Here is a 24,734-nt window from a genome sequence, read left to right on the forward strand (position 1 = left end):
GAAGGCTATTCACAGGACAACAAGAGCAGATATTTGGAATCTAGATGTTTATCTTGCCATACAGATGGGTCACTCAGATAAAATTTATCTCTGGTAATAGCCATTATACTGGGAAGAACCCTCAATTTAGATTTTCCTATGTAGTGAAGAGAAGGGCAAAAAGTGTTTTCTGAGCCTGCAGGATCTCCGTTGCCTTCAACACAAAATAATCTTCATGCCAAAGTGGCCCATCTTGGGGTGGCCTGCCCTTGGCCCCTACAGAACAAAAGAGATTCAGGAGAAAGTCTTGGCTTCTACCGGTTTTGTGTAGTAGGTATTCAATAAGTATTCATCACAGAATAAGACACTGAGATAAATGATGTTGGAGAGAAGTGATTATTTTTCCTCCTGAAAATGTTAAAGCATTAAATAGACTCATTTTTCAAGACCAATCAACCAATTTGCAGGCTTCTTAAAAATCCTAGAACAGAGCACAGGCAGTAATGTCTCTGACATTGGCCGTAGCAACATTTTTCTAGAAAGGTCTCCTGAGGCAAAGGAAATATAAGCAAAAATAAACTATTGGGACTATGTCAAAATAAAAAGCTTCTGCACAGTGATGGAAACAACAACATTAAAAGACAATCTAATGAATGGGAGAAGATATTTGCAAATGACCTATCTGATAAAGGTTTGGTATCCAAAATACATAAAGAGCTGATACAACTCAATGCTCAAAAACAAATAATCCAATTAAAAATGGGCAGAAGACCTGAACAAACGTTTCTCCAAAGAAGACATCCAGATTACCACCAGACAATGAAAAAATGCTCAACATCACTCATCTTCAGGGAAATGCAAATCAAAAGTACAATGAGGTAACAGCTCACACCTTTTTCATTATAGGTAGAATCAACAACACAAGAAAAAATGCTAGCGATGATGTGGAGAAAAACCCTCTTGTGCTACTGGTGGGAATGCAAACTGGTGCAGCCACTCTGGAAAATAGTATGGAGGTTCCTCAAAAAGTTAAAAATAGAACTACTCTATGACCCAGAAACTGCTCTACTGGGTGTTTTCCCAAAATACAAAAACACGAACTCAAAGGGATACATGCACTCCTGTGTTTATTGCAGCATTATTTACAATAGCCAAGATATGGAAGCAGCCCAAGGGTCCATCAGTAGATGAATGGATAAAGAGCTAGATGGGGCGCCTGGGTGGCGCAGTCGGTTAAGCATCCGGCTTCAGCCAGGTCACGATCTCGCGGTCCGTGAGTTCGAGCCCCGTGTCAGGCTCTGGGCTGATGGCTCAGAGCCTGGAGCCGGTTTCCGATTCTGTGTCTCCCTCTCTCTCTGCCCCTCCCCCGTTCATGCTCTGTCTCTCTCTGTCCCAAAAATAAATAAACGTTGAAAAAAAAAAATTTAAAAAGAGCTAGAGTGTATTATGCTAAGTGAAATAATTCAGTCAGAGAAAGACAAATACCATATAGTTTTACCATGTGGAATTTAAGAAACAAAACAAATGAGTAAAGGAAAGAGACAGAGACAAGCCAAGAAATAGACTCTTAACTATAGAGAACAAACTGATGGTTACCGGAGGGAAATTGGGTGTGAGGATTAAAGAATGTATTTATCATGATGAAAATAAAACGATTTAAAAATTTTGCAGGCTTCTTATTTGAACATTATAGTCAAACATTTTTTTGATTTCTTAAATCACCAGCAATAGTCACATTTCTAATGGTCTGAGAGTCAATATTCAAACATCTATTTGAAATACCATGCTGCTCTCTCTTACTTCTCTTTATTATTTAGATGGTAACTGCTTGCTTTCACTTAGAATTGTTTTAGGTCCAGGGGCACCTGGGTGGCTCAGTCGGTTAAGCATCCAACTTCGGCTCAGGTCATGATCTCACAGTCTGTGAGTTTGAGCCCCGTCTTGGTCTCTGTGCTGACAGCTCAGAGCCTGGAGCCTGCTTCAGATTCTGTGTCTCCTTCTCTGCCCCTTCCCTGCTTGTGCTCTCTTTCTCTCAAACATAGATCAACATAAAAAAAGAATTGTCTTAGGTCCACTGGTTGCTATTCAAACTGAGTCTGGGGTATAAAGTACTTAGTTACAATTTATGAACAAAGTGTCACCTCTTTCTTGGCTGATCTCCCCTATTTACCTTCATGTGTCACGAAAGTGGAGGGTTGGGGTTTTCTTCATCCTTATATCCCTGGAGCCTGGTATGTAGTTGGTGCTTAATAATTGTTGGATAAATACATCTTTGTAACAGAGTTATGCTTCATAAATGAAGGAGGGTTGTATGGGGAAAGCTTTTTAATGTGTTTGACTCCAGGGGATTCTGTGTTTTGTCTGTGACTAGTGCACAAGCCAGCTAGGCATTTTTGCTTGATTTATTTTTATTTTTTCTAATCAGCCACTCTAGATTTTCCCCTAAGTTACAAGGGGAAAGAATGATCATTCTCACATTGTTTTGTGAAGTTCATCTTCTGTGTCATCTCAGAGGATAAAATACACTTTGTGTCCTAGTGAGAGACTAGTAGTGCAATTTCTGGATTGTTCTCTTGGCCACGGTTGCTTAACGGGTTTTTTTTTTTTAAGTTTTATTTATTTAAGTAATCCCTACACCCAACATGGGGCTCAAACTCATGACCCCAAGATCGAGTTGCACACTTTTCTGACTGAGCCAGCCAGGCGTCCCCATGGTTACTTAACTTTTAAAATAAACCTAATAACTTACTTACCTCTAACCCAGGGACTGGGATCAAATCATTTCCTAGGACTCAAGACTTGGCACAACTTCCATGAAATTGTATTGGCATCCGTGGGTATTGACAGAATGCTGAATATCTTAATTCTGCTCCATACTGTTGTATAAAAAGGCCAACAACCTTTGGGGGACACTTTATGTCCCATTTCGCCCAGATGTGCTGGGGGTGCTCAGAAACTTATTCTCGAAACTGATAGTTAGGTCTGAGAAAAATAGAGCCTCCAGTTAAAAAGGTCGACACCAGGGCGCCTGGGTGGCTCAGTCCGTTAAGCGGCCGACTTCGGCTCAGGTCATGATCTCGCGGTCCGTTAGTTCGAGCCCTGCGTCGGGCTCTGTGCTGACAGCTCAGAGCCTGAAGCCTGTTTCAGATTCTGTGTCTCCCTCTCTCTGACCCTCCCCTGTTCATGCTCTGTCTCTCCGTCTCAAAAATAAATAAAACGTTTAAAAAAAATTAAAAAAAAAAAAAGGTCAACACCAAATAGGTGTCACGTCTCTTCCCCACACATCAGTGTTGGACGGTCTATATGTTGTTAAGAACATAAGACTGATCTTATGATTTGATGTGGTGATTTCTTTTCTCCTCATTCTTGCAGAAGCAGAAGTCTGATTTTTATCAAAGGGCATTTCCTCTGGACAGGAAACTGTTCCAAGACTTGAATGGTGCCCATGAAGCTTTCTGTGTGTTATGGCGGCCTTTTGATGAAGTCTGCCCTGGTTAATAATCCCAAACATACTAGCATCAGGAGTGAGTGGGAAAGTCTCCATTTAGACACCAGGTCAAACCAGGGGCCAGGAAGTGCTGTCTTAACTTTTCCATAGGGATTGGTGGGATATTATAATATGTACCCTTTTTGTGTGAGGGTTCCTTTTGAACACACTGCTAGAAATGTATTGCAGTCAAAATTTCTCAGTGTTAATACTTATTGGGGAACATGATTCAAGTCATCAGAGTGACATTCACGGCTGTTCCCTGGTGCACATCAAGCAAGACTGCCGTTTTGCACAAGAAGCTTGTGGCTCCAGCTTCTATTTTGCAGAATAAATTGCTGTTTGTGTTTAACACTTGGGCTCAATCTTCTTGCAGCTTTGCTCAGAGGGCCGGTGATTACTCCTAAGCCAGTTTGACTGCCATGATCCAGTACAGTAACTTGTCCATCCCAGGTCCTTACTAAATGACTGCTGACTGGACCAGATTTGAAAAGCACTGAGACCTTCAGGTATGACAGGTAGCTGTCCCAAGAGGCAGCCGTGCAGCTAGGAAACAGAGCGGCAATTTTTCCACGTCCTTCGTTGCCAAGTTCCCAGCATATGATCAGAGTGTTGGAAACTACCTTGCTCTGATGGTTGGTGGTGATTTTGTCTGCCCTTCTTGTTTTAGGCAAATTGGGTCTGTGATAGAAACCTGACTGACAGAGACCTTTCAGATGTTTTGCCCTTTGGGGGAATGTGGTTCCTTGGGGACCTTTGATAAATCGCTTTGCCTAACAAGGCAGGTTGTGTGTTACCTTGTATCATGCCAGGTTTCACTTAGTTGGTTGGATCACTGAAGCAGAGCGGGGTGCCCTTCGGCCATCAGGATTCCTAAGGAAACCAGGAAGTCAGAGCTGCTGAGCAGAAGCCTGGGGTTGGCACAGAGCGTGTGGAGGGTAATCATTCCTGCTGGGGCTGGGGCTGTTTACTCTGCCCGCCTAAGGCTGGTGGCCACTGGGCGTGCTGGGCGTGCTTGCCTAAGTACCTGTTTGTAGAACAGTGAGACACCGGGGCAGAGCTAAAACAGCAGTAATCTGAAACCAGTTGTGTTGGTTCCCCACCCCCCGACCCCACCAGCTAAAATCTGCATTCCAGATGAAACCTGCAGGGAAGCGGAAGAAAGCATTTAAAAAAAAAAAAAGACAGCTTTGAGAGCTGTAAATCAACTGCTTTTGAGAGAGTTCTTGGCATTTTGAGATCATCTGTTTCCCTACTTTTATTTCCTTGCTCTGGGCTTTGTAAGTGGCTGTGGATCTGTGTGTGCTGCTAGGTTTTTTGGCCTGGATGGTGCACAGGCTTCTGACCAAAATTTAAAGGGCAAAAAGGAAACGTTTCATCATTTTTCTGCTGATTCACTTTTGAATTTCTTGGGCTGATGCGGGGGGCGGGGGGGGGCGGGGGGGTTGAGCGCTGTCAGGATCTGCTGGCCAGCTCAGCACATTCGGGAGCCTCCCTTGCTCACCAATGAGGAAGTTGAAAGCTATCGGGAGAACTGCAGGCAGGCACTGGGGCGGAGCTCGCAGTGAAGTCCTGGGCCGGGATGACCGGGGGCAGACTGACTTTCCCTACGACAAAACCCCTTTTGTCCACGGGAATAAATACGGAAGTCCCAGCGGAGCAGCCTCCGCAGTCCGTGTATAGTAAGGTGCGCAGCCGAGGCTGCGTCTGGGCATTAAGCTCCGCGGACTTCTTACAGCTGGCCCTGGGCGCACCATCCTGGCTCACACCGGAAGGAGGACACAGCCAGTGACCTGAAAGAGACCAAGTGTGCTTGCTCTGGGGCGGAGTCAGGCTGCCGGGTCCTGTTGCTCTCTCTGTCCTGGAAGTTCAGAGCCCATGGTGTGGATAAACTGAGACAGTAGGGAAAGTGACAAAAGCCAGAACTTGCACCGGGGGCATTGCAGAGACATGGAGGGCGTCGGAGAGTCTCTGAATGGCAGTGATGAGGTCTCAGAACCAGAAAAACCTGAAGCCAGACTTGAAGTGGCTCAGTCGATCCTGAGCAAGTTCTCCATGAAGACTCTGTTTGGGTTTACAAGTAAGCTTGAATCTGCGAAGCCTGAAGAGGAAGACGCAGTCCTGAAAGCGTTCCACAGTTTGGTCCTGGATCCAATGCCTCAGCTCGATGATCCCAGCCATGGCTCCCATCCACAGGAGGCAGCGGCCCAGGTTCTACCTGACCTGGGAAATGATGGCAAGACTGCAGGGGCGGAGACAGAGTCCGAGGGAAATCAGAGCATCCTAGCAGACGCAGGGATTTCTCTCCTGGGTCAAGAGCCTCTTCCGCTCAGTACTCTGAGCGTGAACAGAGACGATGTCATTTTGGTTCGTGGGACTCTTGTGAACACCACCAGTGATTCTGACTCTGATGATGGTGGCCAGCAGCCAGAAGAGGGAAGCAACACCAGTCGCCCACAGTCTCCCAGTGTTGTAGCTGAGCCATCTCAGGAGCCCAAAGAAAAGCCACGTGATTGTGGGGAAAATAGTATCACTGGGGAAAGGGATGATGCAGAGTGCTGTGCAGAAGGTCCTCAGAGGACTCCATCCGAGATAAGCAGCAAACCAGAACCTGGTGATGGTGGTCTTCAGACAGAGCACAGCCCCGTCCAAGGGCAAGCTGGAGAAGAAAGTTCCCAAGATCCACCTGCAGTAACAGACCAGACCTTGATTGTTGGTGTTACCGAGAATGCCGCCTCAAAAAAAGAAGTCCCTGGGGAGAAGGCATTCCAGCTTCCAGCCTTTTTTAGTGGACTTCGTGTGTTGAAGAAAGGGGCTACTGGTGAGGGAGGGAAGACCATCACGGAAATTAAACCAAAGGATGGAGACCTGGCCTTGCTCAAATTGACACAACCTGTTCAGAAGTCCTTAGCGCAGACAGGGCCGCAGACAGGGCCGCAGACGGTGAAGACTGGGGAGAAGACAGCTGACCCGAAGGCCACTCCCACTCTCCTGGAGCAGCTCTCTCACCTGTTCATCCTTGACATGCCCAAAACAGAAGTGAGGGCAGGAGACCCTGAACAGCCCAGAAAGGAAGAGATGGGCTGCGGTGCTGCCCAGGAGAGCCAGAGCGGCCCCAGCGGAGCCCAAACTCAGGGTGGAGAGGTCAAGCCAAAGCCTCCAGAGACCGCCCTCGAGGCCTTTAAAGCCATATTCGTTCGTCCCCCCAAAAAGGGGACCACGGCTGACACCTCGGAGTTGGAAGCTCTCAAGCGCAAGATGAAGCATGAGAAGGAGTCCCTGAGAGCTGTGTTTGAGCGATCCAGGTCAAGGCCAGGGGATGGCCCCTCTGATTCCAAAAGCGTATGTAGAATGGGGTTTTGCGTTTTGTCCTAAGATGCAGTGAAACCTGTAGTTTTCAGGTTTCCTGTCAAAAGCGAGTCCCAACTACCTATTGTTAGTCTCTTCTAGGTGAAGAGGATTAAGATCAAATCATCCTTGTAAGGGGTAAGGAGTGAAACTGGCGTTTTCTGTCTTCCTTATATTTTTCTGGAGTGTCATAAAAGGGCTATACATAAAGGTGTGTGGGTAGGAAAGGGAAACTGTCACTCTGAGCTTAAGCATTAATAGATGTTCTTATAAAAACTAGGCAGCACGAGGCTGCAGGAGATGCAGGAGGGAGAAACAGCCCGGATTTCCTCACCACCTAATTATACCTCTGCAAAAACTATATTTTAACTTTGAAAGTCTGCCATTTGGCGACATAGGTGTTTGTGTTAGGATTAAAATGTCCCCGTGTTGGTTACAAGGCACCCTGATCACTAGGTTTAGATTGAGACCCGGTTTTAATTCTATCTCTGCCATTTCTTGGCCGGGTGACCTTGGTCCCCTGTGAACCTCCATCCCCTCGTCCGCGTAATGAACGGAATAGCCTTCACCTTACAGGGCAGTTGTGAAGATTAAGTCAAGTTAGTACCTGGTAAGCACCTAATTAGTGAAGGCTGCTACTATTAAGAAAATTAATTCAGGTAATTCATGAAGACTAGCACACACCTGTCTAACAGATCCTAAAGGTTCACGAGAACCGTGAGTAGAATTTTAGTGTCAACTCAGCATACAGTTATCATCCCCTCTTATATACTTGATCAGTAAAGATGTTAAAATTTTTAAAATCTTTGGAAACATTCTTAGGCTGTAGTTAAGAACTAAATGCGATATAGCATTCTCCTATTTGTAAAACTCAACCCCTATAAAAATGGCTTGAGTATGAAGGCCATCTCATTTATTGAAAGAAAAGGAAAGGAAAACAAATTGAAATCAGCAATGTGTCGTGCTTAGAGAGGTGTATGTTGACCTACAGCTGAGTTGTTTGGGATTTATCTATTAACATTCCTATAAATGTACCTGATTATAGTACATTTATATCTATGTCTTCAGTTCAAAGTTTGTGATTTCTTTTTAAATAGTTGTATGATAAACATCATCTATTATTTGTTGTATCACACATGGTCTTGAGTGTGTGTGTGGGTGTGCGTGTTTTCCCCCCACAGCCCCCCAACTGATCACTTTACCTTTCTGGAAAAGGGTCATTCTGGAGTGAGAAGTTTCAATTACAGTGAATGAGTGCAATGTGCAACAGGCCATTAAAAGTGATTTTAGGGTTAGAGTTAGCATGTTTTCAGGGATTAATTGGCATTGGCCACATTTCATTTAACTGTTTCTTTCCCCACTTTTCCACAGCCTGACCACAGCCCCACTGAGCAGGACGATAGGACTCCCGGCAGACTCCAAGCTGTCTGGCCACCCCCAAAGACAAAAGACACAGAAGAAAAAGTGGGATTGAAGTACACCGAAGCAGGTAATGGGAAAAGAAGCCAGGTACCCAGAAATGAATCCTTTGCTGCAGTGGCTTTTAGTGCTACTTCAGTACTCCCAGAACTTGAGTTTTTGTTTCGCTGTTAAATGTAAGGTTGAAGCCTTTTCTTTGGGGTTGTGCTGTTAAAGGGAACTTTTGCACAGTTATCATTAATGAATCTCTCAGAGATGAAAGGTGAATGCAGTGGAATGAATGACGGGGGGCCAGGTGTGTAAAGTAGGAGAACCTTTGGGGAGCTAACCGAGCAGGTAGATTACACATTCCTCAGGAAGCAGGTGGTATTCTTCATACTGTTGTGAGCTGGCAGGGTTGCTGGAAGAGGCAGAGTATGATTCTCCAGAGCTGCAAACTGATTTGTTGTTTGTCTTTGAGAATGCTTTTGAGCTACAGGAACCTTGTGTGGAGTGAATGTACAGAGGCTGTATCAGTTACTCTTTCACTTTGGTTACACAAAGCTTTATTTAATGCATGGCCAATTTTAAAGCAATCTAACTCTCTGGAAACCTTCCCAGGAGCTTTGCTTGAATATGTTAAAATGGAACAGGCATTTAGATATTTTTACTCTAACTGGAAGGTTCACAGGGGGGGAAAAAAAAAGAAGTAGAGGATGGCATATCTTGATTGAATATATGTGTTTATGTATCTTGGATGAAAGCTCTTTGTTTTCGTCCTGATATTGGAAGATGATCTATTCAGGTTCATATTTTGCTGGTTGTCTTTGGATATGTGTGTACATGAAGATCAGTCTATTTACGGAAAAAGGCTTCCCTTCCTATTCACTGATAAACATGAATGGATCAGATTTGGGGTGGTTTAGTAATATGTGGGTTTTCTGCAATATCTTAAATTACTTTAGTGATTGAGAATACAGATACATTTTGAGTTGGCAAATGAATCTTCACTTCTATAATCGGATGGCTTTTAGCCTCCACTTACACAATTGCAAACATGTGGCTCTCGCAAGTAGTACTTCATAGCATTTTTTTTTTCCTGTAGTGCTTGACTTACAGAATGAAAAGTGTCATAGCCTCAGTGAAAAAAATATATACAGCTGTTCCAGTCTTCTTGCCTGCAGTTGATTTTTTTCCAGAATTGGAGTGTTGGTGGTTGCAATAATTGAACCACCTACCAAGTTCTTTCTCATGATCTGGCACAGTTTGAACAATTAAAAGTGCTAATGTTTGCTTTCATGGAAAACCAGAACACTGACAGTTCTGATTCCTAGTTCATATTGGTGATCCAAGTCTTGTTCCTGTTGGTGTGTTGGGGCAGTCTTCCGTATAATGACGGGCATTTGCTGGGTAGAGAAGTAACTAAATGTCATACATGGCTTTCTAATCCACTTCAAGTCCTATTTGGGGGCATTTATACCTCTACAGAGATTCCTTCGTCCATTTCCAGAAAGTCAGAGGAACACTGTAGTTGACCCCCTCAGCGGCTTTCCCAGTCTTGGCTTGTTATGAAATGTATTCTCAGAGCTTTCTGAGGTCTTGGATGAGATGGGGGTGGGAAGGACCCATAATAGTAGGGCTACTGGATGAGCTGTGACAGCACAGTGACCCAGAGGGCTGGGTATTGTCCGAAGAAGGCCTCCCAAGTCCCCAGCCGGTTCCCACGGGTGGCAGCACTTTCTTCCCATGCTTCCAGGTCTGGTGCTGCACTTTCTTAGAGGCTTCTAGGTGCTCCTTACTCTCCTGATGTCCTTTTGGTGGGTGTCAAAGAAGATAAAGTGCCTGCAGTTCCCTATTTTTTACCCCATTACTTGATCTTAGCGTAGGGTTGCCTTGTCATTGATTGCTAATTTTGAGGAAGCTATAGCATTTTCCTTGGGATTTTCTTAAACTGTTACTGAGAAAACTGGAGTCTTGTAAGCATTTGGTGTATTGTTTAAAGCATTTTATGTTGTTGCCATTGGTTTCCCTGCCTTGAGGGAAACCTACAAAATTTGCCACTCTGCAGAGACACAGAAACCGTGAGATTAGATTCAGGATATTTAAGGTGTTTGAAGTCTTATGCTTTTACGTCTTCAGTGCTCTTTATTTATCCTTAGGTGTATAAGACTCTAGCATTCCTATTTCAAGCGTGTTGTTGGAATTCTGTGCTGTGAACATTTAAGCCTGGTCCTTGGCAGAGCTGGGAAAGAAATGGTGTTTTTCATCATGAGTCCTACACTGTCCTTGTGCCGCCCTCAGCCCCTTCAGACTTGCTACTGCTTGGATTTTCCTTTATACAGAGTTTATCATTCAATGATTTCCCCCCCCCCCCCCCCCCCCCACCAAGGTCTTAAGAGATCACCTAATTACTGTAAGTTCACCTTTTGTTCAAGGATAAAAAGAAAGCTGGTATCAGAGAACCTGTCCCTTTAAACTATGGCTTCTGGAGTTCTCTAGTCCTGGGAGGGTAGCTGGAGCCCACTGCTAAGAGGCTCTCTGCCACTCGCAGAGCCATCAGCATCATTTATAGTTAGTGACACTGCAACTACCTTCCTTGGCAGCTAAAGCCCATCGGAGCCTCCAGGGCCATCCTGGTAACACTGTGCCCACCATCGGGGGCTCTTCCACTGCCAGTGTTTGAGCTCTTAGAACTTTGGTGATGTGCCAGCTAAGAGAATCCCCAGCACCCATCAGAGCCATCGTGCAGGGGACTTGCTGCAGGTGCTGGAGTTGACCTCTTCTGCTCAGTGAGCGGCCCCAGTGTTAAGTCATTGCGCCTGAATTGCTCTACTCAAATAAGAGCACATTGCTTTCTGCCATGTCCTGTGCTGTGCCCTCTTACCTCATTGTCTATGCAGTCCTGCCTTGTGTTTGGGATGCCTCACACCTATTGGGAGTGGAAAGAGCATTTCCCTCCCTATTCCTGGGAATTGGGATTGGGACAGTCTGACTGACAGACCCCATGTTCTTCTCAGAATGGTCTTTCCTTCTTTGGGTATAGAGGAGTTTGCTGTTGAAACAAGCTTTGTGGGATGATCTTGGTTTTGTGTTTTGTTTTTGTTATTTTTGAGGAATCTCTTTCAGCGGGCTCCTCATATCCTTAGGAGGTTAATCACCTCACGTTGATTCTGTGCCACTTGACTGTGCTGCAAGACCAGAAACATCTGGATGCGGTAAACTTGATTAGCTTTTGAAGCTTGAGGCAAAGTAAGACTCAATCACAGCAAAGTGAAAAGGTGTGTTGTGAAACCTAAGAAAAGTGTATACCTTTATATGTAATGTGGCGAAAGCAATTTGTTTCTATGAGAAATAGACAACCAGTGCTCTCTGCTATTTCTCTTCTAACATGCTGTTTGATACATGCTAAAGTTATATAAGAGTAAGCAACTTGCCCAGTTTTTTGTTTGTTTTTTTAATATTTTTATGTTTGTTTATTTTGAGAGAGAGAGAGACAGAGAGACAGAAAACACAAGCGGGGGATGGGCAGAGAGAAGGAGAAACAGAATCCCAAGCAGGCTCTGCACCATCAGCCCAGAGCCCATTGTGGGACTTGAACCCACGAATTGTGAGATCATGACCTGGGCTGAGATCGAGTTGGACACTTAACCAACTGAGCCACCCAGACGGCCCCGTAACTTGCCCAAAGTCTTAAATAAAACCTGGAAAACACAAGGATCTTGGTACTGTGAATGATTGAATCATAGACTTAACATAGGGTTAAATGTCTTTTTTCTCAAATATGAAAAAAGTGTTGTAAATCATGTTAGGTCACTTCTATTTTCCTTTTGCTTTGTGAAGTTTCTTTTGTTTTTTTTTTTTGTTGTTGTTTTTGGGCAATTACATATATTGCTGTATTAACTAGGGTTCTGTCAAGAATCAGGTGACCAATTTGGGGCACCTGGGTGGCTCAGTCGGTTAAGCGTCCAACTGTTGGTTTTGTCTCAGGTCATAATCTGGCAGCTTCGTGGGTTCAAGCCTCGCATTGGGCTCTGCATTGACAGTGTGGCGCCTGCTTGGGATTCTCTCTCTCTCTCTCTCTCTCTCTCTCTCTCTCTCTCTCTGCCCCTTCTCAGCTTGTGCTATCTCTCTAAAAAAACAAATAAAAAGAAACAAAACATCAGGTGACCAGCTCAAACTGGATGATTTGATCCAGAGTTTGTTAGAAAGTCTTCACAAAGGTGTGGGCAGGGTTTAAAAAGGCATGAAGAGCTGGAGCAGTGTCTGGCACCACTAAGAGTGAGAAGCTTTTATTTTTTTTAAATTTTTTTTTCAACGTTTTTATTTATTTTTGGGACAGAGAGAGAAATGAACGGGGGAGGGGCAGAGAGAGAGAGGGAGACACAGAATCGGAAACAGGCTCCAGGCTCTGAGCCATCAGCCCAGAGCCCGACGCGGGGCTCGAACTCACGGACCGCGAGATCGTGACCTGGCTGAAGTCGGACGCTTAACCGACTGCGCCACCCAGGCGCCCCAAGAGTGAGAAGCTTTTAAAGGCTTAGACTTGAAGGGGCAAAGGGTAAGAGGGGCCACTGGGGAAATCCAGAACTTCAGAGGGAGGCTGAGTGGCGATGTGGCGAGGGCTACCCAACAGGAGCTGTGGCCCTCAGTAGAGGGATGCAGCCAATCTATGGTGACTTGACAGGGAAGGATCTGGGAAATAAATAGCTGGACTTTGTTCTTGGTCTTGTTTCCCACCATCACTCCCAATGGCCAAAGACAAGTCAGAGGACTGGGAGCCATTTTACGCCATTCCTTTAGGACAACGAGGCCCAGAGTAGGGCACCAAAGGAGGACGCGTGGATTTGAAGTAGCAAAGACAAGTTACCCAGCAAAGTTATACTCCTGGCAGGCTCCAGGTTAGAGAAGTTTGTAAATCTCCTCAGTCAGCATGGAGAATTGGCATACATTTATCTCCATTACACTTGACCGCACAGGGATCTAATACAATGGCATGAAGAAATAGGCCTGGATTTTTTTTTGTTTGTTTGTTTTGGTTTGGTTTGTTTTTTGTTTTGTTTTGTTTTGTTTTGTTTTTAATACTGTGGGAAGATTAGGTCTTCAGCTTTAATTAGTTCATAGAAAATATAATGGCCATCATTTAGAGCCTTGTTCTGTAAATACCTTCTTTGCCTTAGTGTAGAGACTTTGTTTACTGATCTTAGAAAATCTTCTCTAAGTGTTAAATGTTTCCCTGTATTACAAAATAAAATAATACATTTTGGAAATAACCGGGAATATCACAAAGCAAAAAAAAAAAAAAAAAAAAAAAAATTGTCTCTAATTCTGTTTCCTAGAGAAACCATTGCCAATGTTTTGAATTCTGATGGGCCTATGTGAATTGAATACTTAAAAACTTTTTGATCATCTTGTATAGTCTGCTTTCACACTTGAAAATGTGTGCCTGCATTTTTTTTATTGACTGCATTTTAAAATGATTATATTTATAGAGATTGGGTTTTTCAAGGTATTTTGAGTTACATAAAAAGGGAAATAACAGTTCTGTAAATGTTTTTGTTTGTAAACATTTAATTAGGATACATTCCTTGTGGTATAATTGTTAAATGCAAGAGTATATGCCTTAATGTTTTCAATGTATATTAATTGCCAAGCTAGTTTCTTATATTTCATATGAAAACAGTACTTCTGAAACACTGAAAACAAGTTTCTGTCTATATCATTTGCTTTTAATTTTACTTGTGTCTGGTGTGAAGGCATTTTAAGTATCTGTGCATAATCAAATCTATTTTCATTTTATTATATAACTTTTCTTTTTTGGTTGAAGACCTCTCTTTGGGCACCTGGGTGACTCAGTTGAGCATCCGACTGTTAATCTCAGCTCAGGTCTTCATCTCAGGGTTGTCAATTCAAGCCCTATTTAGGGCTTTGTGTTGGGCATGAAGTCTAGTTAAACAACAAAAAACCTCTCCATACTCGGATCATAAATATTTTCAAATTTTTTAAGTGATATTTTCCCTAACTTTTCCTTTCTTCTTTCTTTCTATTTTACCTCAAAAATTCATTTTGGTGCATAGCTTAAGGCAGAGATCTAAGACAACTTTTTCCCCCCTAAATTACTAATTTTACAGTAGGCTCCTGTAGTGACTGTATGCAAAATTTGGGACTGTTTGGGGCTTTCTGTTGTCCTTATGTTTGTATTTTATATGGGTATCTTAATTATTTCAGCATTAAACTACATCTCAGGCTCTGTTTTCAAGTTTTTATGGAATTTTTTTTCAATATTAAAATCTTTTGGCTTGCTTATTCTTCCAGAAAATCTCAGTTTACCTTCGTTTCCAAAGGATCCATTTGGGATTTTTGCTGGTAATTGCACTGATGTATGAATTAATATGAAGGTACAAATGAGAATTGAGATCTTGAAAATGCTTAGGATTTTTATTCAGGAACGTATCTTAAGCTGTTGAAATTTTCTTTTTTGACTCAGTAAAAAAACCATTGCCTGAGTTTTTTCTAAATATATTCCGAGGCATGTATTTAAAAAAACAAAACAAAACAAACAAAAAAACCCATGACATGAATTTGTGTCTTGTGATTCGTTTTTCCTAAAAGTCAAATGCATTCCTAAGAATCTACTGGCTTAAGTCACACCAGCTCTGAGGTCAGGGCTAGACTGAATGAAGGCCACATTTTGGACTGACAGATGCCTGATACCAGGGGAACCTTACCTCTGTTTTACTCTGGTTAGTGATTCTAAATATTCTGAGCCTCCTTCAAAAATCTAATGAAGGTAGAACGCTATGGAAAAAGACACTGCAGTGAATTTTGCATATATTTCAGCCTCTCCTGCCCCTCCCCCACAACCATCCCTGGACCTGCCCCCACCTCCTTGTCCCCTTTGATACAGGTGCTCAGGCCAGAGCTGGCCTTCCTTTCCTGCTCCTCTCCTACTTTATGTTATGAAGGATGGCCTGAAATATATAATTACTTATCAAGAAACTTAAAAAACCTATTATCATGGTGTGTGCCTCAGCATCCCAAGAAGAAATTAAGTTAATGTTTGTGAGTTTTACATAAAAATGGCATTGTAGGTTAAAGTCCCTGCCAGTTTCCCAAATAGTACCTTTTTTTTTTTTTTTTTTTTTTTTTTTTTTACCCACGAAAGGAGAAAATAGAAAGAAAAGCCCTTGTGTTTTGTGAAACAAAATGAACTCTGCTTTCTTGGTTTCTCTTCCAATGTGCATCTGGAAGAGCTCTTTTCTCCACTGGCTGCAGCTCAGACCTGGCCTGGGGTGGGGGTGATGGCCTATGGATGGCCCTGTGGAGAGTGAGCACTATGGCTTTTGTAGAAAAGAGGACCTAGCACAGCGTCATGGTTCCTGCAAGTGAGCAAGCTGTCAGTGTGGGTGGCATTTCTGGGGGCTTACACCACTCAGAACCTCAAAGTAGCTCAGGAACATCCCTCTATAGAGTATGTTGGTTCAGATAGGGAAATAACCCATTCCTCAACAAAGCTCCGCCCAACTTCTGGTTTGTTTCTATTTTGGGTTCCCTTGGTTATAAAGGATAGAGCTGTTCGCTATTCTTCCTGGTGAGTCAGATATCCGTGCCTCACCAGCAAGGGAGAGCTGTAAATATCTTTGAATATTTTATTGGCCTACTGTACTTTAAAAAACTTCTCCGTTCATAGCTTACAAGCTGCATTAGCTATGAGTAGATTTTCCTTTAGTGTCCTGTATCTAGGTACATCATCCCAAGTATCTTCTTTCACAGTCTAGGCAATAGATTTGTTCATTATGTATTTTATAGGCCTTTGTCACATGTCACCATCACTTGTATGGAATTGTGATAGCCCAGAAATTGGAAGCTGTACAGACTAAAAAGCAGGAAAGTCTTGCATTTTGTGGCTGTAGAAATAGGGTGTCCTGGGAAACGAGAGGTGAACCTAATGTATATTAGGCTTCCACTTGCTACATAGATTGGTGCCGTAGAGAGGGAAATGGACTCTTTAAATACAAATGAGAGCTAAAGCTTGATGTGAAGCAGAGGGAATCCCAAAATGTGGACCAGCAACTTGGCAATCTCCTATTGTGTGCCAGGAAATATTAGTAAAGGTCTGGTTCAGGGGAGTAGAGACAAGAGATTACAATATAGAACCTGAAATTTTAGGATATTAAAAACTCAGAGCTGCGGACATTTTAGAAATCATTTAGTTCATCATACTCCTTTTATGTATGAGAGCCAAAGAGGTTATGACTTCCTGAAAGATACACATAATTAACAAAAGCTGGAATTACAATGGGAAGAGAGGAATGGCTGCTTCCAGTCAGGGAGGGGATGGAGAGTGATGGATTTTTTTTTTTTTTTTCCTGCCAATATACTGACATTTAAAGATCCAGAAAGGAAAACACATGGGGACCAGGAGCATTTAGAATTATTCTGGTTCTTTAAAAAAAAAAAAAAAAGAAAAACAATGGGACCTGAGTGAGTCAGTCTGAATAATAAAGGAAATCATAGGAGTACCATATCAGCTCATAGCCACAAAAATTAACTGAGGTCATTTGATGTTGCCTTTTTGACGCCCAGACATTTAAAAAGGGGAGTTTTAATGGTATTTTTAATGGTATGAAAGGCTCATTGAAGCAATTAAAGCAAAAAATGCTTCTTAAAAACAATGCTCTGGTTTGTGGAATCTTGCAAAGTTCAGGTAGAGCTCGTTTTGGGGCCAGTTTGTGTATACATGTACTTGATCGCAAGAGATACTTGAACACTTGTTTTAATGGTTGTATATTCAGTAGCTTTATTGTGTCCTGGAGAAAATAAACTGAGCTCTCAAATCTACTTTGAAGCTTCTTTGGGAAGACAAGAATGAAGTTTGTACTGGGGCGCCTGGGTGGCGCAGTCGGTTAAGCGTCCGACTTCAGCCAGGTCACGATCTTGCGGTCCGTGAGTTCGAGCCCCGTGTCAGGCTCTGGGCTGATGGCTCAGAGCCTGGAGCCTGTTTCCGATTCTGTGTCTCCCTCTCTCTCTGCCCCTCCCCCGTTCATGCTCTGTCTCTCTCTGTCCCAAAAATAATAAATAAACGTTGAAAAAAAAAATAAAAAAAAATATTAAAAAAAAAAAAGAATGAAGTTTGTACCATATCTTATGCCACACCATTACAAATCCCTCCTGCCGATATTTTTCTTCTTCCTTAAAAACCTCTCCAGGGGCACCTGGGTGGCTCAGTCAGTAAAGTGTCCGGCTCTTGATTTCGGCTCAGGTCATGATCTCACAGTTCACGAGATCCTGACCCGCACTGGATCCCTGCCTGGTGTAAAGCCTGCTTAAGATTCTCTCTCTCCCTCTCTCTCTGCCCCTCCCCTGTTCTCGTGCAAGTGTGCACATATGTGTTACATAAATAAATGTTAAAACAAAAAAACAAAACAAAACCCCCCCTATCCAGGTGGCCCCATTTTTCTTCTCTTTCTCAAATCTCCGTCTGTTTGCAGCTTGCTGAGCGTTCTTTCTCTGGTTTCTCCACCAAGCAGCCACTCTCCATCCTGCCTCAGTATCTTCCCCTGTGGCCCCTCTTGTTTCCTTCCTCTTGTCCCCCTTTAGTGGGCTCATAGCCATCAACCACTTCCATGAAGACAGAGCTCTCACTCCTTCATAGAAAGCAGCTACAAAACTGTAAAAATTTTCCTCCTCTGCAGAGCAAATTATTGTTTTCCTGAGAAATAACTAACCACAAGGTTTCAGTGTCTAAACTCTGGAGCATTTCCCTCCAGATAAAGGGAGACTGTGGATAAGAGAGTGAGAACATACAATGAGGAAAGAAGACAGTCTCAAGACAGAACCTGAGGAGGGAAATCTTGTGGACACGCCTAAGTTAGGAATAAACCTTTGATGCAGGTTTCATGGGTTTGTGCAAGGTATGGACTTGAGTGTGAAGCTTGGCTCTGTTCTGTGGTAGTTGTGACCAGAGTTGATAATTCGGTTATAAAAGGGAGGACAATGATAATAATTGTAAATAACTATAGTAAAGATAAGCTGAGATCATTGTGATGCCACTGAATTATATTGCCTTTTTTAAAGCCAATTTTTATTGAAGTGTAACATATATATGGAAAAGTCAAATTTTAAGTGTATAGCTCTGAGCTGTAACAAAGAGAACATGGAAATCAGAAGCCCCCAACTTGCCCCCTTCCAGTAACCACAATTCACTTTTCTTCAGAAGAAACCACGATCCTGCTTTCTAACACTATAGGTACGTTTCACCAGCTTCTGACCTTCATATAAACCGACTCGTTTGTGTCTGGCTTCTTTCCTTCAACAGTACACTTTGGAGAACCAGACATGTTGTGTGTACCTGTAATTCAGTTATTTTCATTGCCCTATAGTATTTCGTTATATAAATATATCACAATTTTTCTAATGATGATGGACACTGGTGTTGTCCCCAGGTTTGGGCTGTTAGGAATATGTTGCTGTAAACTTCCACATACGTGTCCTTTGGTGCACATAGGAACAATTTCTCTTGGGCGTATGCTCAGTAGAACTGTTGGTCACAGGGTATGTCTGTGTTTAATGTCAGTAGGTGATATCAACAGTTTTCCAAAGTGATGGTAACACGTTTTTTTTTTTTTTTTCTTGTACAAATGCAGCCATGGAACAAACCCAAATGTCTGTCATCAGGTGAAAGAGTAAACAAATTGTAGTATGTACAATAAGTAATAGGATACTTCTGGGGCTCCTGGGTGGCTCAGTCGGTTAAGCCTCTGACTTCAGCTGAGAGCATGATTTGTGGCCCATGAGTTTGAGCCCCACATCAGGCTGTGTGCTGACGGAGCCTGGAGCCTGCTTCAGATTCTGTGTCTCCCTCTCTCTCTGCCCCTCCCCTGCTCATGCTCTGTCTCTCTCTCTCTCCCTCTCTCAAAACTAAACTTTAAGAAAAAAATTTAAAAAATAAAGTAATAGGATACTTCTCAGCAATAACCACTGATACACAGCATGGATTAATCTTTTATGCTGAGCAAAAGTAGCCTGATAGGACATCATACTGTACATTTCCATTTGTCAGGTTTTCTAGAATAAACAAAAGTAATCAGTCAAAAAAATCACATCAGGGGTTGTCTATGGCTAGAGTGGAGGAGTTGCCCGCACAGCAGTGTGCAGGAACATTTTGGTGGGACATCTGATTGTGAGGTTGAACCCTGGGATTCATTTGTCAAAATTAATCAGACTGTACACTTAAAGTTGAGCATTATATCATAGCTCAATAAAATTAATTTAAAAAATATTCTTTAACCAAATACTATCCTTAATCATTTCCAAAGCTATATTTACATATAGGCTTACTTACTGACTAACCATGGGTCCTGTTCTACAATCACTTTATTTTATTCTCAGTAATTTTCCTTTTTGATTGGATTTTTCACTTTTAAAGCTTTCTAATGTTACTTTCTTTTCGTTTTCATGATGGTGACAATTTATACTCCAACCACAAGTGCATCACAGGTCTGAGTGTTCCATATCTTTGCCAACATTTGGTGGTGTTGGTCTTTCTAATTTGAGCCATTCTGGTTTTTTGTTTTTTTTTTTATTTTTTTTAATCTTTATTTATTTTTGAGAGAGAGGGGGACAGAGTGTGACTGGGGGAAGAACAGAGAGAGAGGGAGACACAGAATTTGAAGCAGGCTCCAGACCCCGAGCCATCAGCACAGAGCCTGATGTGGGGCTCAAACTCATGAGCTACGAGATTATGACCTGAGCCAAAGTCGGACACTTAATTGACTGAGGCACCCAGGTGCCTCATGAGCCATTCGGGTTTTAATTTGTGTTTCCTGATCAAGCATTCTTTGATATGCTTTTTGGCCATTGGATGCATATTCAGGTTCACTGTTTATGTCACTTGTCGGACTTTAATAGGTTGCCTTTTATTATATTGTGAAGATGTACTTTCTATCTGCTTCATGTGAGCCCTTTGGTTACTTGTTTTGAAAGTGTTTTCTTCTGCTCTGTGGGTTATCTTTCCTCTCTCTCTCTCTCTCTCTCTTTTTTTTTTTTAAGTGTATTTATTTGTTTTGAGGGAGAGAGAGAGAATCCCAAGCAGGCTCCACGCTGTCACCACGGAGTCTGACTTGAGATGAAACCAGGAGTTGGACGCTTAACTGACTGACACCCAGGCATCACTATCTTTCCTCTCTCTTAATAGGGCCTTTTGATGAACAGAAATTCTCAGTTTTAGTACAATCTTGTCCTTATGGTTAGGGCATTTTGAGTATTCTTAAAGTAACCTTTCCCTGACTCTGTCATGAAAATATTTAAAAACAATTTTTTTAATGTTTATTTATTTTTGAGAGAGAGAGACAGAGCATAAGCAGGGGATGGGCAGAGAGAGAGGGACACAGAAGCTGAAGCAAGCTCCAGGCTTTGAGCTGTTCTCACAGAGTCCGACATGAGGCTTGAACTCATGAGCCATGAGATCATGACCTGAGCTGAAGCTGGAGGCTTAACCAACTGAGCCACCCAGGAGCCCTGAAAATATTCTTTTAAGTTATCTTAAAAAGGCATTTGTGCTCTTCATTTGTCATTTGGACCTACAATACTCTGGGCGTTGATTTTTGTGTATGAGTTGAAGGGGAGTCAAGTTTGTTTTTCCCTTACCCGAGTTATCTTGAATATTTTCCTGAAAAACCCACCTTCCCCTGACTGTACCAACTTTCTATTCTGCTCCACCATTCTCTAAGCTTGTCTAACCTTGTAACAGTTTAATACTGTGTTAATGACTATAAATTTGTAATAAGTCATGGTCTGCTAGTGTATACTCTTACCTTGGTTATTCTCAGCTCCCTGTATTTCCATACGTATTTTAGAATTTTTATCAAACTTGTTACAATTTTACTTACATTGACATCTTGACAATACTAAGTTTTTAATTTCATAAACAAACCTTTCCACAATCAAATACTTCCTTAGATACAGTCTTCTCTAATTTCTTTCATCGTTACAGTTTTATCTTAGAGGTTTTATACAATTTCCTTTAAACTCAAATTTATTCCTAAATATTCTCAAATTTTTGATGCAGTTGAGCATAGGTTTTTTAAAAATCTAATTTCTGACTTTTTTGTTAGAATCTCTCTCTTACTGTCTCTCCCCTGCCTTTGACCTTGTATTCAACTTTGTATCTTGCAAACTTGCTACCACATGGTGGTTTTTATTATGGAAAAATAAGATCTTTCCATGACAGTACATGAAAAACATTTTCATTCTACCTCATTTTTTTAATGGCTGCAGAGTACTCAATAAAATAGTAACTGTAACTTATTGAACTATTCCCTTATTGATCCTTTTATTACTTAGAATCTTTCACTGTACAACAATTTCATGAAAGAGTTGTCTGCATCTATGTTGTGCATACTTGTAAGTACTTGGATAGGATAGAAGCAGAATTGCTGTTAGAGTCCTTGCCACTTTTTTTTTTTAATTTTTATTTTTTCCAACATTTATTTACTTTTAGGACAGAGAGAGACAGAGCATGAACGGGGGAGGGGCAGAGAGAGAGGGAGACACAGAATCGGAAACAGGCTCCAGGCTCTGAGCCATCAGCCCAGGGCCTGACGCGGGGCTCGAACTCCCGGACCGCGAGATCGTGACCTGGCTGAAGTCGGACGCTTAACCGACTGCGCCACCCAGGCGCCCCGAGTCCTTGCCACTTTTAACCACTGGTAGATAGGGCACAATTGCCCTCTTAAAATATTGAAGCAATTAATACTAAACTAAAACAAGAATGTCCATTATTCACACTTCCCCAATATTCATTTAATTTATGCCAACCTGATATTAAAAATACATAGTATTGTTTTTAATTTGTATTTCTCTGATACATCGTTGGACATCTTTTCATTTTACCTTTTGTGACTTCCTTTCTGCTTTTCTTTTTCCTTTTATTAATTGGGTCCTTAGTCTTTATTCTTACTGATTTGAAGGAGCTTTTTATATATTAAGGGAGTTAGTCTTTTGACTCACATATGTATTGCAGTCTTGGTCTCTACTTTGCCACGTTGTTTCTCTTCTGTCGTCCTTCATTACATGGAAATTTTATGTTTTATGTAGTCATAGTCCTATATTTTCTGGATTTGTTGTTGGTGATGGTTTTAAAGAAGACTTCCCTAACCTAAACTTTAACAATATGTATGCTTTAGCTGACACACACCTACATATGTTTGGATTTTTTTTTCAATCTAAAATTTTTGTGTATGTTTGGTATAGATAAAGGTATGTCCAGCATGGCTATGTGCTGTAATGATTAGGGAGCTTGGGCTGTGGAATCTAAGGTCATGGGGTTGAATTTTAGGCCTCTGCAATATTAAAGCAAGTTAATTACATTTACTGGGCAAATTATTGGGCAAGCTGATTATTTATGCTTTAGTTTCCTTTGTGTGTGTGTGTGTGTGTGTGTGTGTGTGTGTGTGTTAAAGTTATTTTAGTAGTGAATGAACTAATGCATTTGAAGACCTTAGTACAGTGCCTGGCACATTGTGAAACCAAAATAATGTCAGTTGCTCTTAGTTTTGTTTTTGTTCCGGATGGTAACTACGTGCTCCAATACCACTTAATAAATAATTATTGCTCCGCAGATATGGAGTGCCAACTCTCATATACATAAACTCCTTTCTGTAGGCCGACCTATTTCTAGATACTTTAATATTTTTTGTTACTAGGTTTATCTAGGCCTTGTGCCAATTTTTATGTCTTTGCAGCTGGTGTAAAGTTACTTAATTGCCTGGCAATTCAGATCACCTTCGTTCTGTTTGTCCATCTAAATTTTGTTTGGGTAGTTGTGTATGTACACTCTTGTAGGTGAACTTGAAAGTCAGTTTCTCAAGGTCTATGAAATGATCCCACTGGAATTTTATATTATTATATTTAATTATAGTAAGTTATAGATCAATATAAGGGGGCCTGATAATACTGAGTCTTCCCAGGGCGCCTGGGTGGCTCAGTTGGTTAAGTGTCCAACTCTTGATTTCGGCTCAGGTCATGATCTTGTGGTTTGTGAGACTGAGCCCCACATTGGGCTCTGCGTTGACAGTGGGAACCCTGCTTGGGATTCTCTCTCTCTCTCCCTCCCTCTGTTCCTCCCCACCCTCTGGCCCCTCCCCTTGCTCTCATGTGCTCTCTCTCAAAACAAATAAATAAACAATTAAAAAAACAAAACAAAAAAACCTGAGTCTTCTTATCCAGGAACATAATTTATCCTATTCAGGATTTTAATGTTCTTCAATAAAGTTGTACAGTTTTCTTAATAGCTGGTGCACATTTAAATTTCTGCATATTTGATTATAAATAGGATCCATTTCTCATTATGTTTTAAAATTGTTGGCATAACAAAGTGATTTCCATATTTCTAATTCTAACTTTATGCTTGTATTGGTTCTACTAGTTTTTCAGTTGAGAGCCTTGGATTTTTTTTTATTTTTTTTTATTTAAATTTTTTTTTTTCAACGTTTATTTATTTTTGGGACAGAGAGAGACAGAGCATGAACGGGGGAGGAGCAGAGAGAGAGGGAGACACAGAATCAGAAACAGGCTCCAGGCTCTGAGCCATCAGCCCAGAGCCCGACGCGGGGCTCGAACTCACAGACCGCAAGATCGTGACCTGGCTGAAGTCGGACGCTTAACCGACTGCGCCACCCAGGCGCCCCTTGGATTTTTTTTTTAGACAAATCACGACAATTTATGTTTTTTAACTGTAAAATATGCATAATGTAAAACTTACCATCTTAACCATTAAAACTTTGTTATTTTATTCATTCCAAAGCATTTTTTCACACTTTGTATATGTAATGATTTCCATAATAGACAAATAGGCATTAACCATTTTAAGTATAGTTCACTAGTGTTAATGATGTTCATGGTGAACAGCAGATCTCCAGAACTTTTCCATTTTGCAGAACTGAAGCTATACCCATCTCACACAACTCCCGGTTTCCCTTCTTCCCTTAGACTCTGGCACTCGCCTCTCTACTTTCTGTTTCTATGGATTTGACTACTCTAAGGTACTTCATATAAGTGCAATCATACAGTATTTGTCCTTTCATGACTAGCTTATTTTACTTAGCATGATGTCCTCAAGATTCCTCTATGCTGTAACATGTAGCGGAGATTGCTTTATATGGCTGGGTAATACTCCATGTATATACCTCATTTTGTTTATCACGCACCTATTGACGGGCTCTTGGGTTGCTTCTCCTTTTTGGCTATTATGAGTAGTGCTACTGTGAACACGGGTGTTCAAATACCTCCTTGATCCTGTTTTCTTTCAGTTCTTTTGGGTGTAAACGCAGAAGTGGGATTGCTGGATCATATGGGAGTTGTATTATTTTTTAAGGGACCCCCGTACTGTTTTCCACAGCCGCTGCATTTGTTGCCATACATGCCTCCCAACAGCACACAAAGGTTCTGGTTTCTCCATGTTATTGCCGACACTTGGTATTTTCTGTTTTGTTTTTTGTTTTTTTGTTTTGTTTTGTTTTGTTTT

The 24,734-nt window shown here is 41.8% G+C and overlaps 1 protein-coding gene across 6 annotated transcripts in view; it reads left to right on the forward strand.

Moving 5' to 3' along the window:
• FMN1 (formin 1) overlaps positions 1-24,734 on the forward strand; it is a 435,508-nt gene that overhangs the window by 133,417 nt on the left and 277,357 nt on the right. For 4 of the 6 annotated variants that reach the window (XM_040492211.1, XM_040492210.1, XM_040492209.1 and 1 more), the window contains one exon: positions 8,186-8,303. The exons of 1 other annotated variant lie outside the window; for it this stretch is intronic. In XM_040492211.1, coding sequence (XP_040348145.1) covers positions 8,186-8,303 — 118 coding nt within the window. Of the gene's footprint in view, positions 1-5,004; positions 6,809-8,185; positions 8,304-24,734 lie in introns of those variants that run through there. One more of the 6 variants, XM_040492213.1, reaches the window with a different exon arrangement.

Source organism: Herpailurus yagouaroundi, unplaced genomic scaffold, assembly GCF_014898765.1.
Source record: "Herpailurus yagouaroundi ecotype Mexico unplaced genomic scaffold, PumYag 184, whole genome shotgun sequence".
NCBI lineage: Eukaryota > Metazoa > Chordata > Mammalia > Carnivora > Felidae > Herpailurus > Herpailurus yagouaroundi.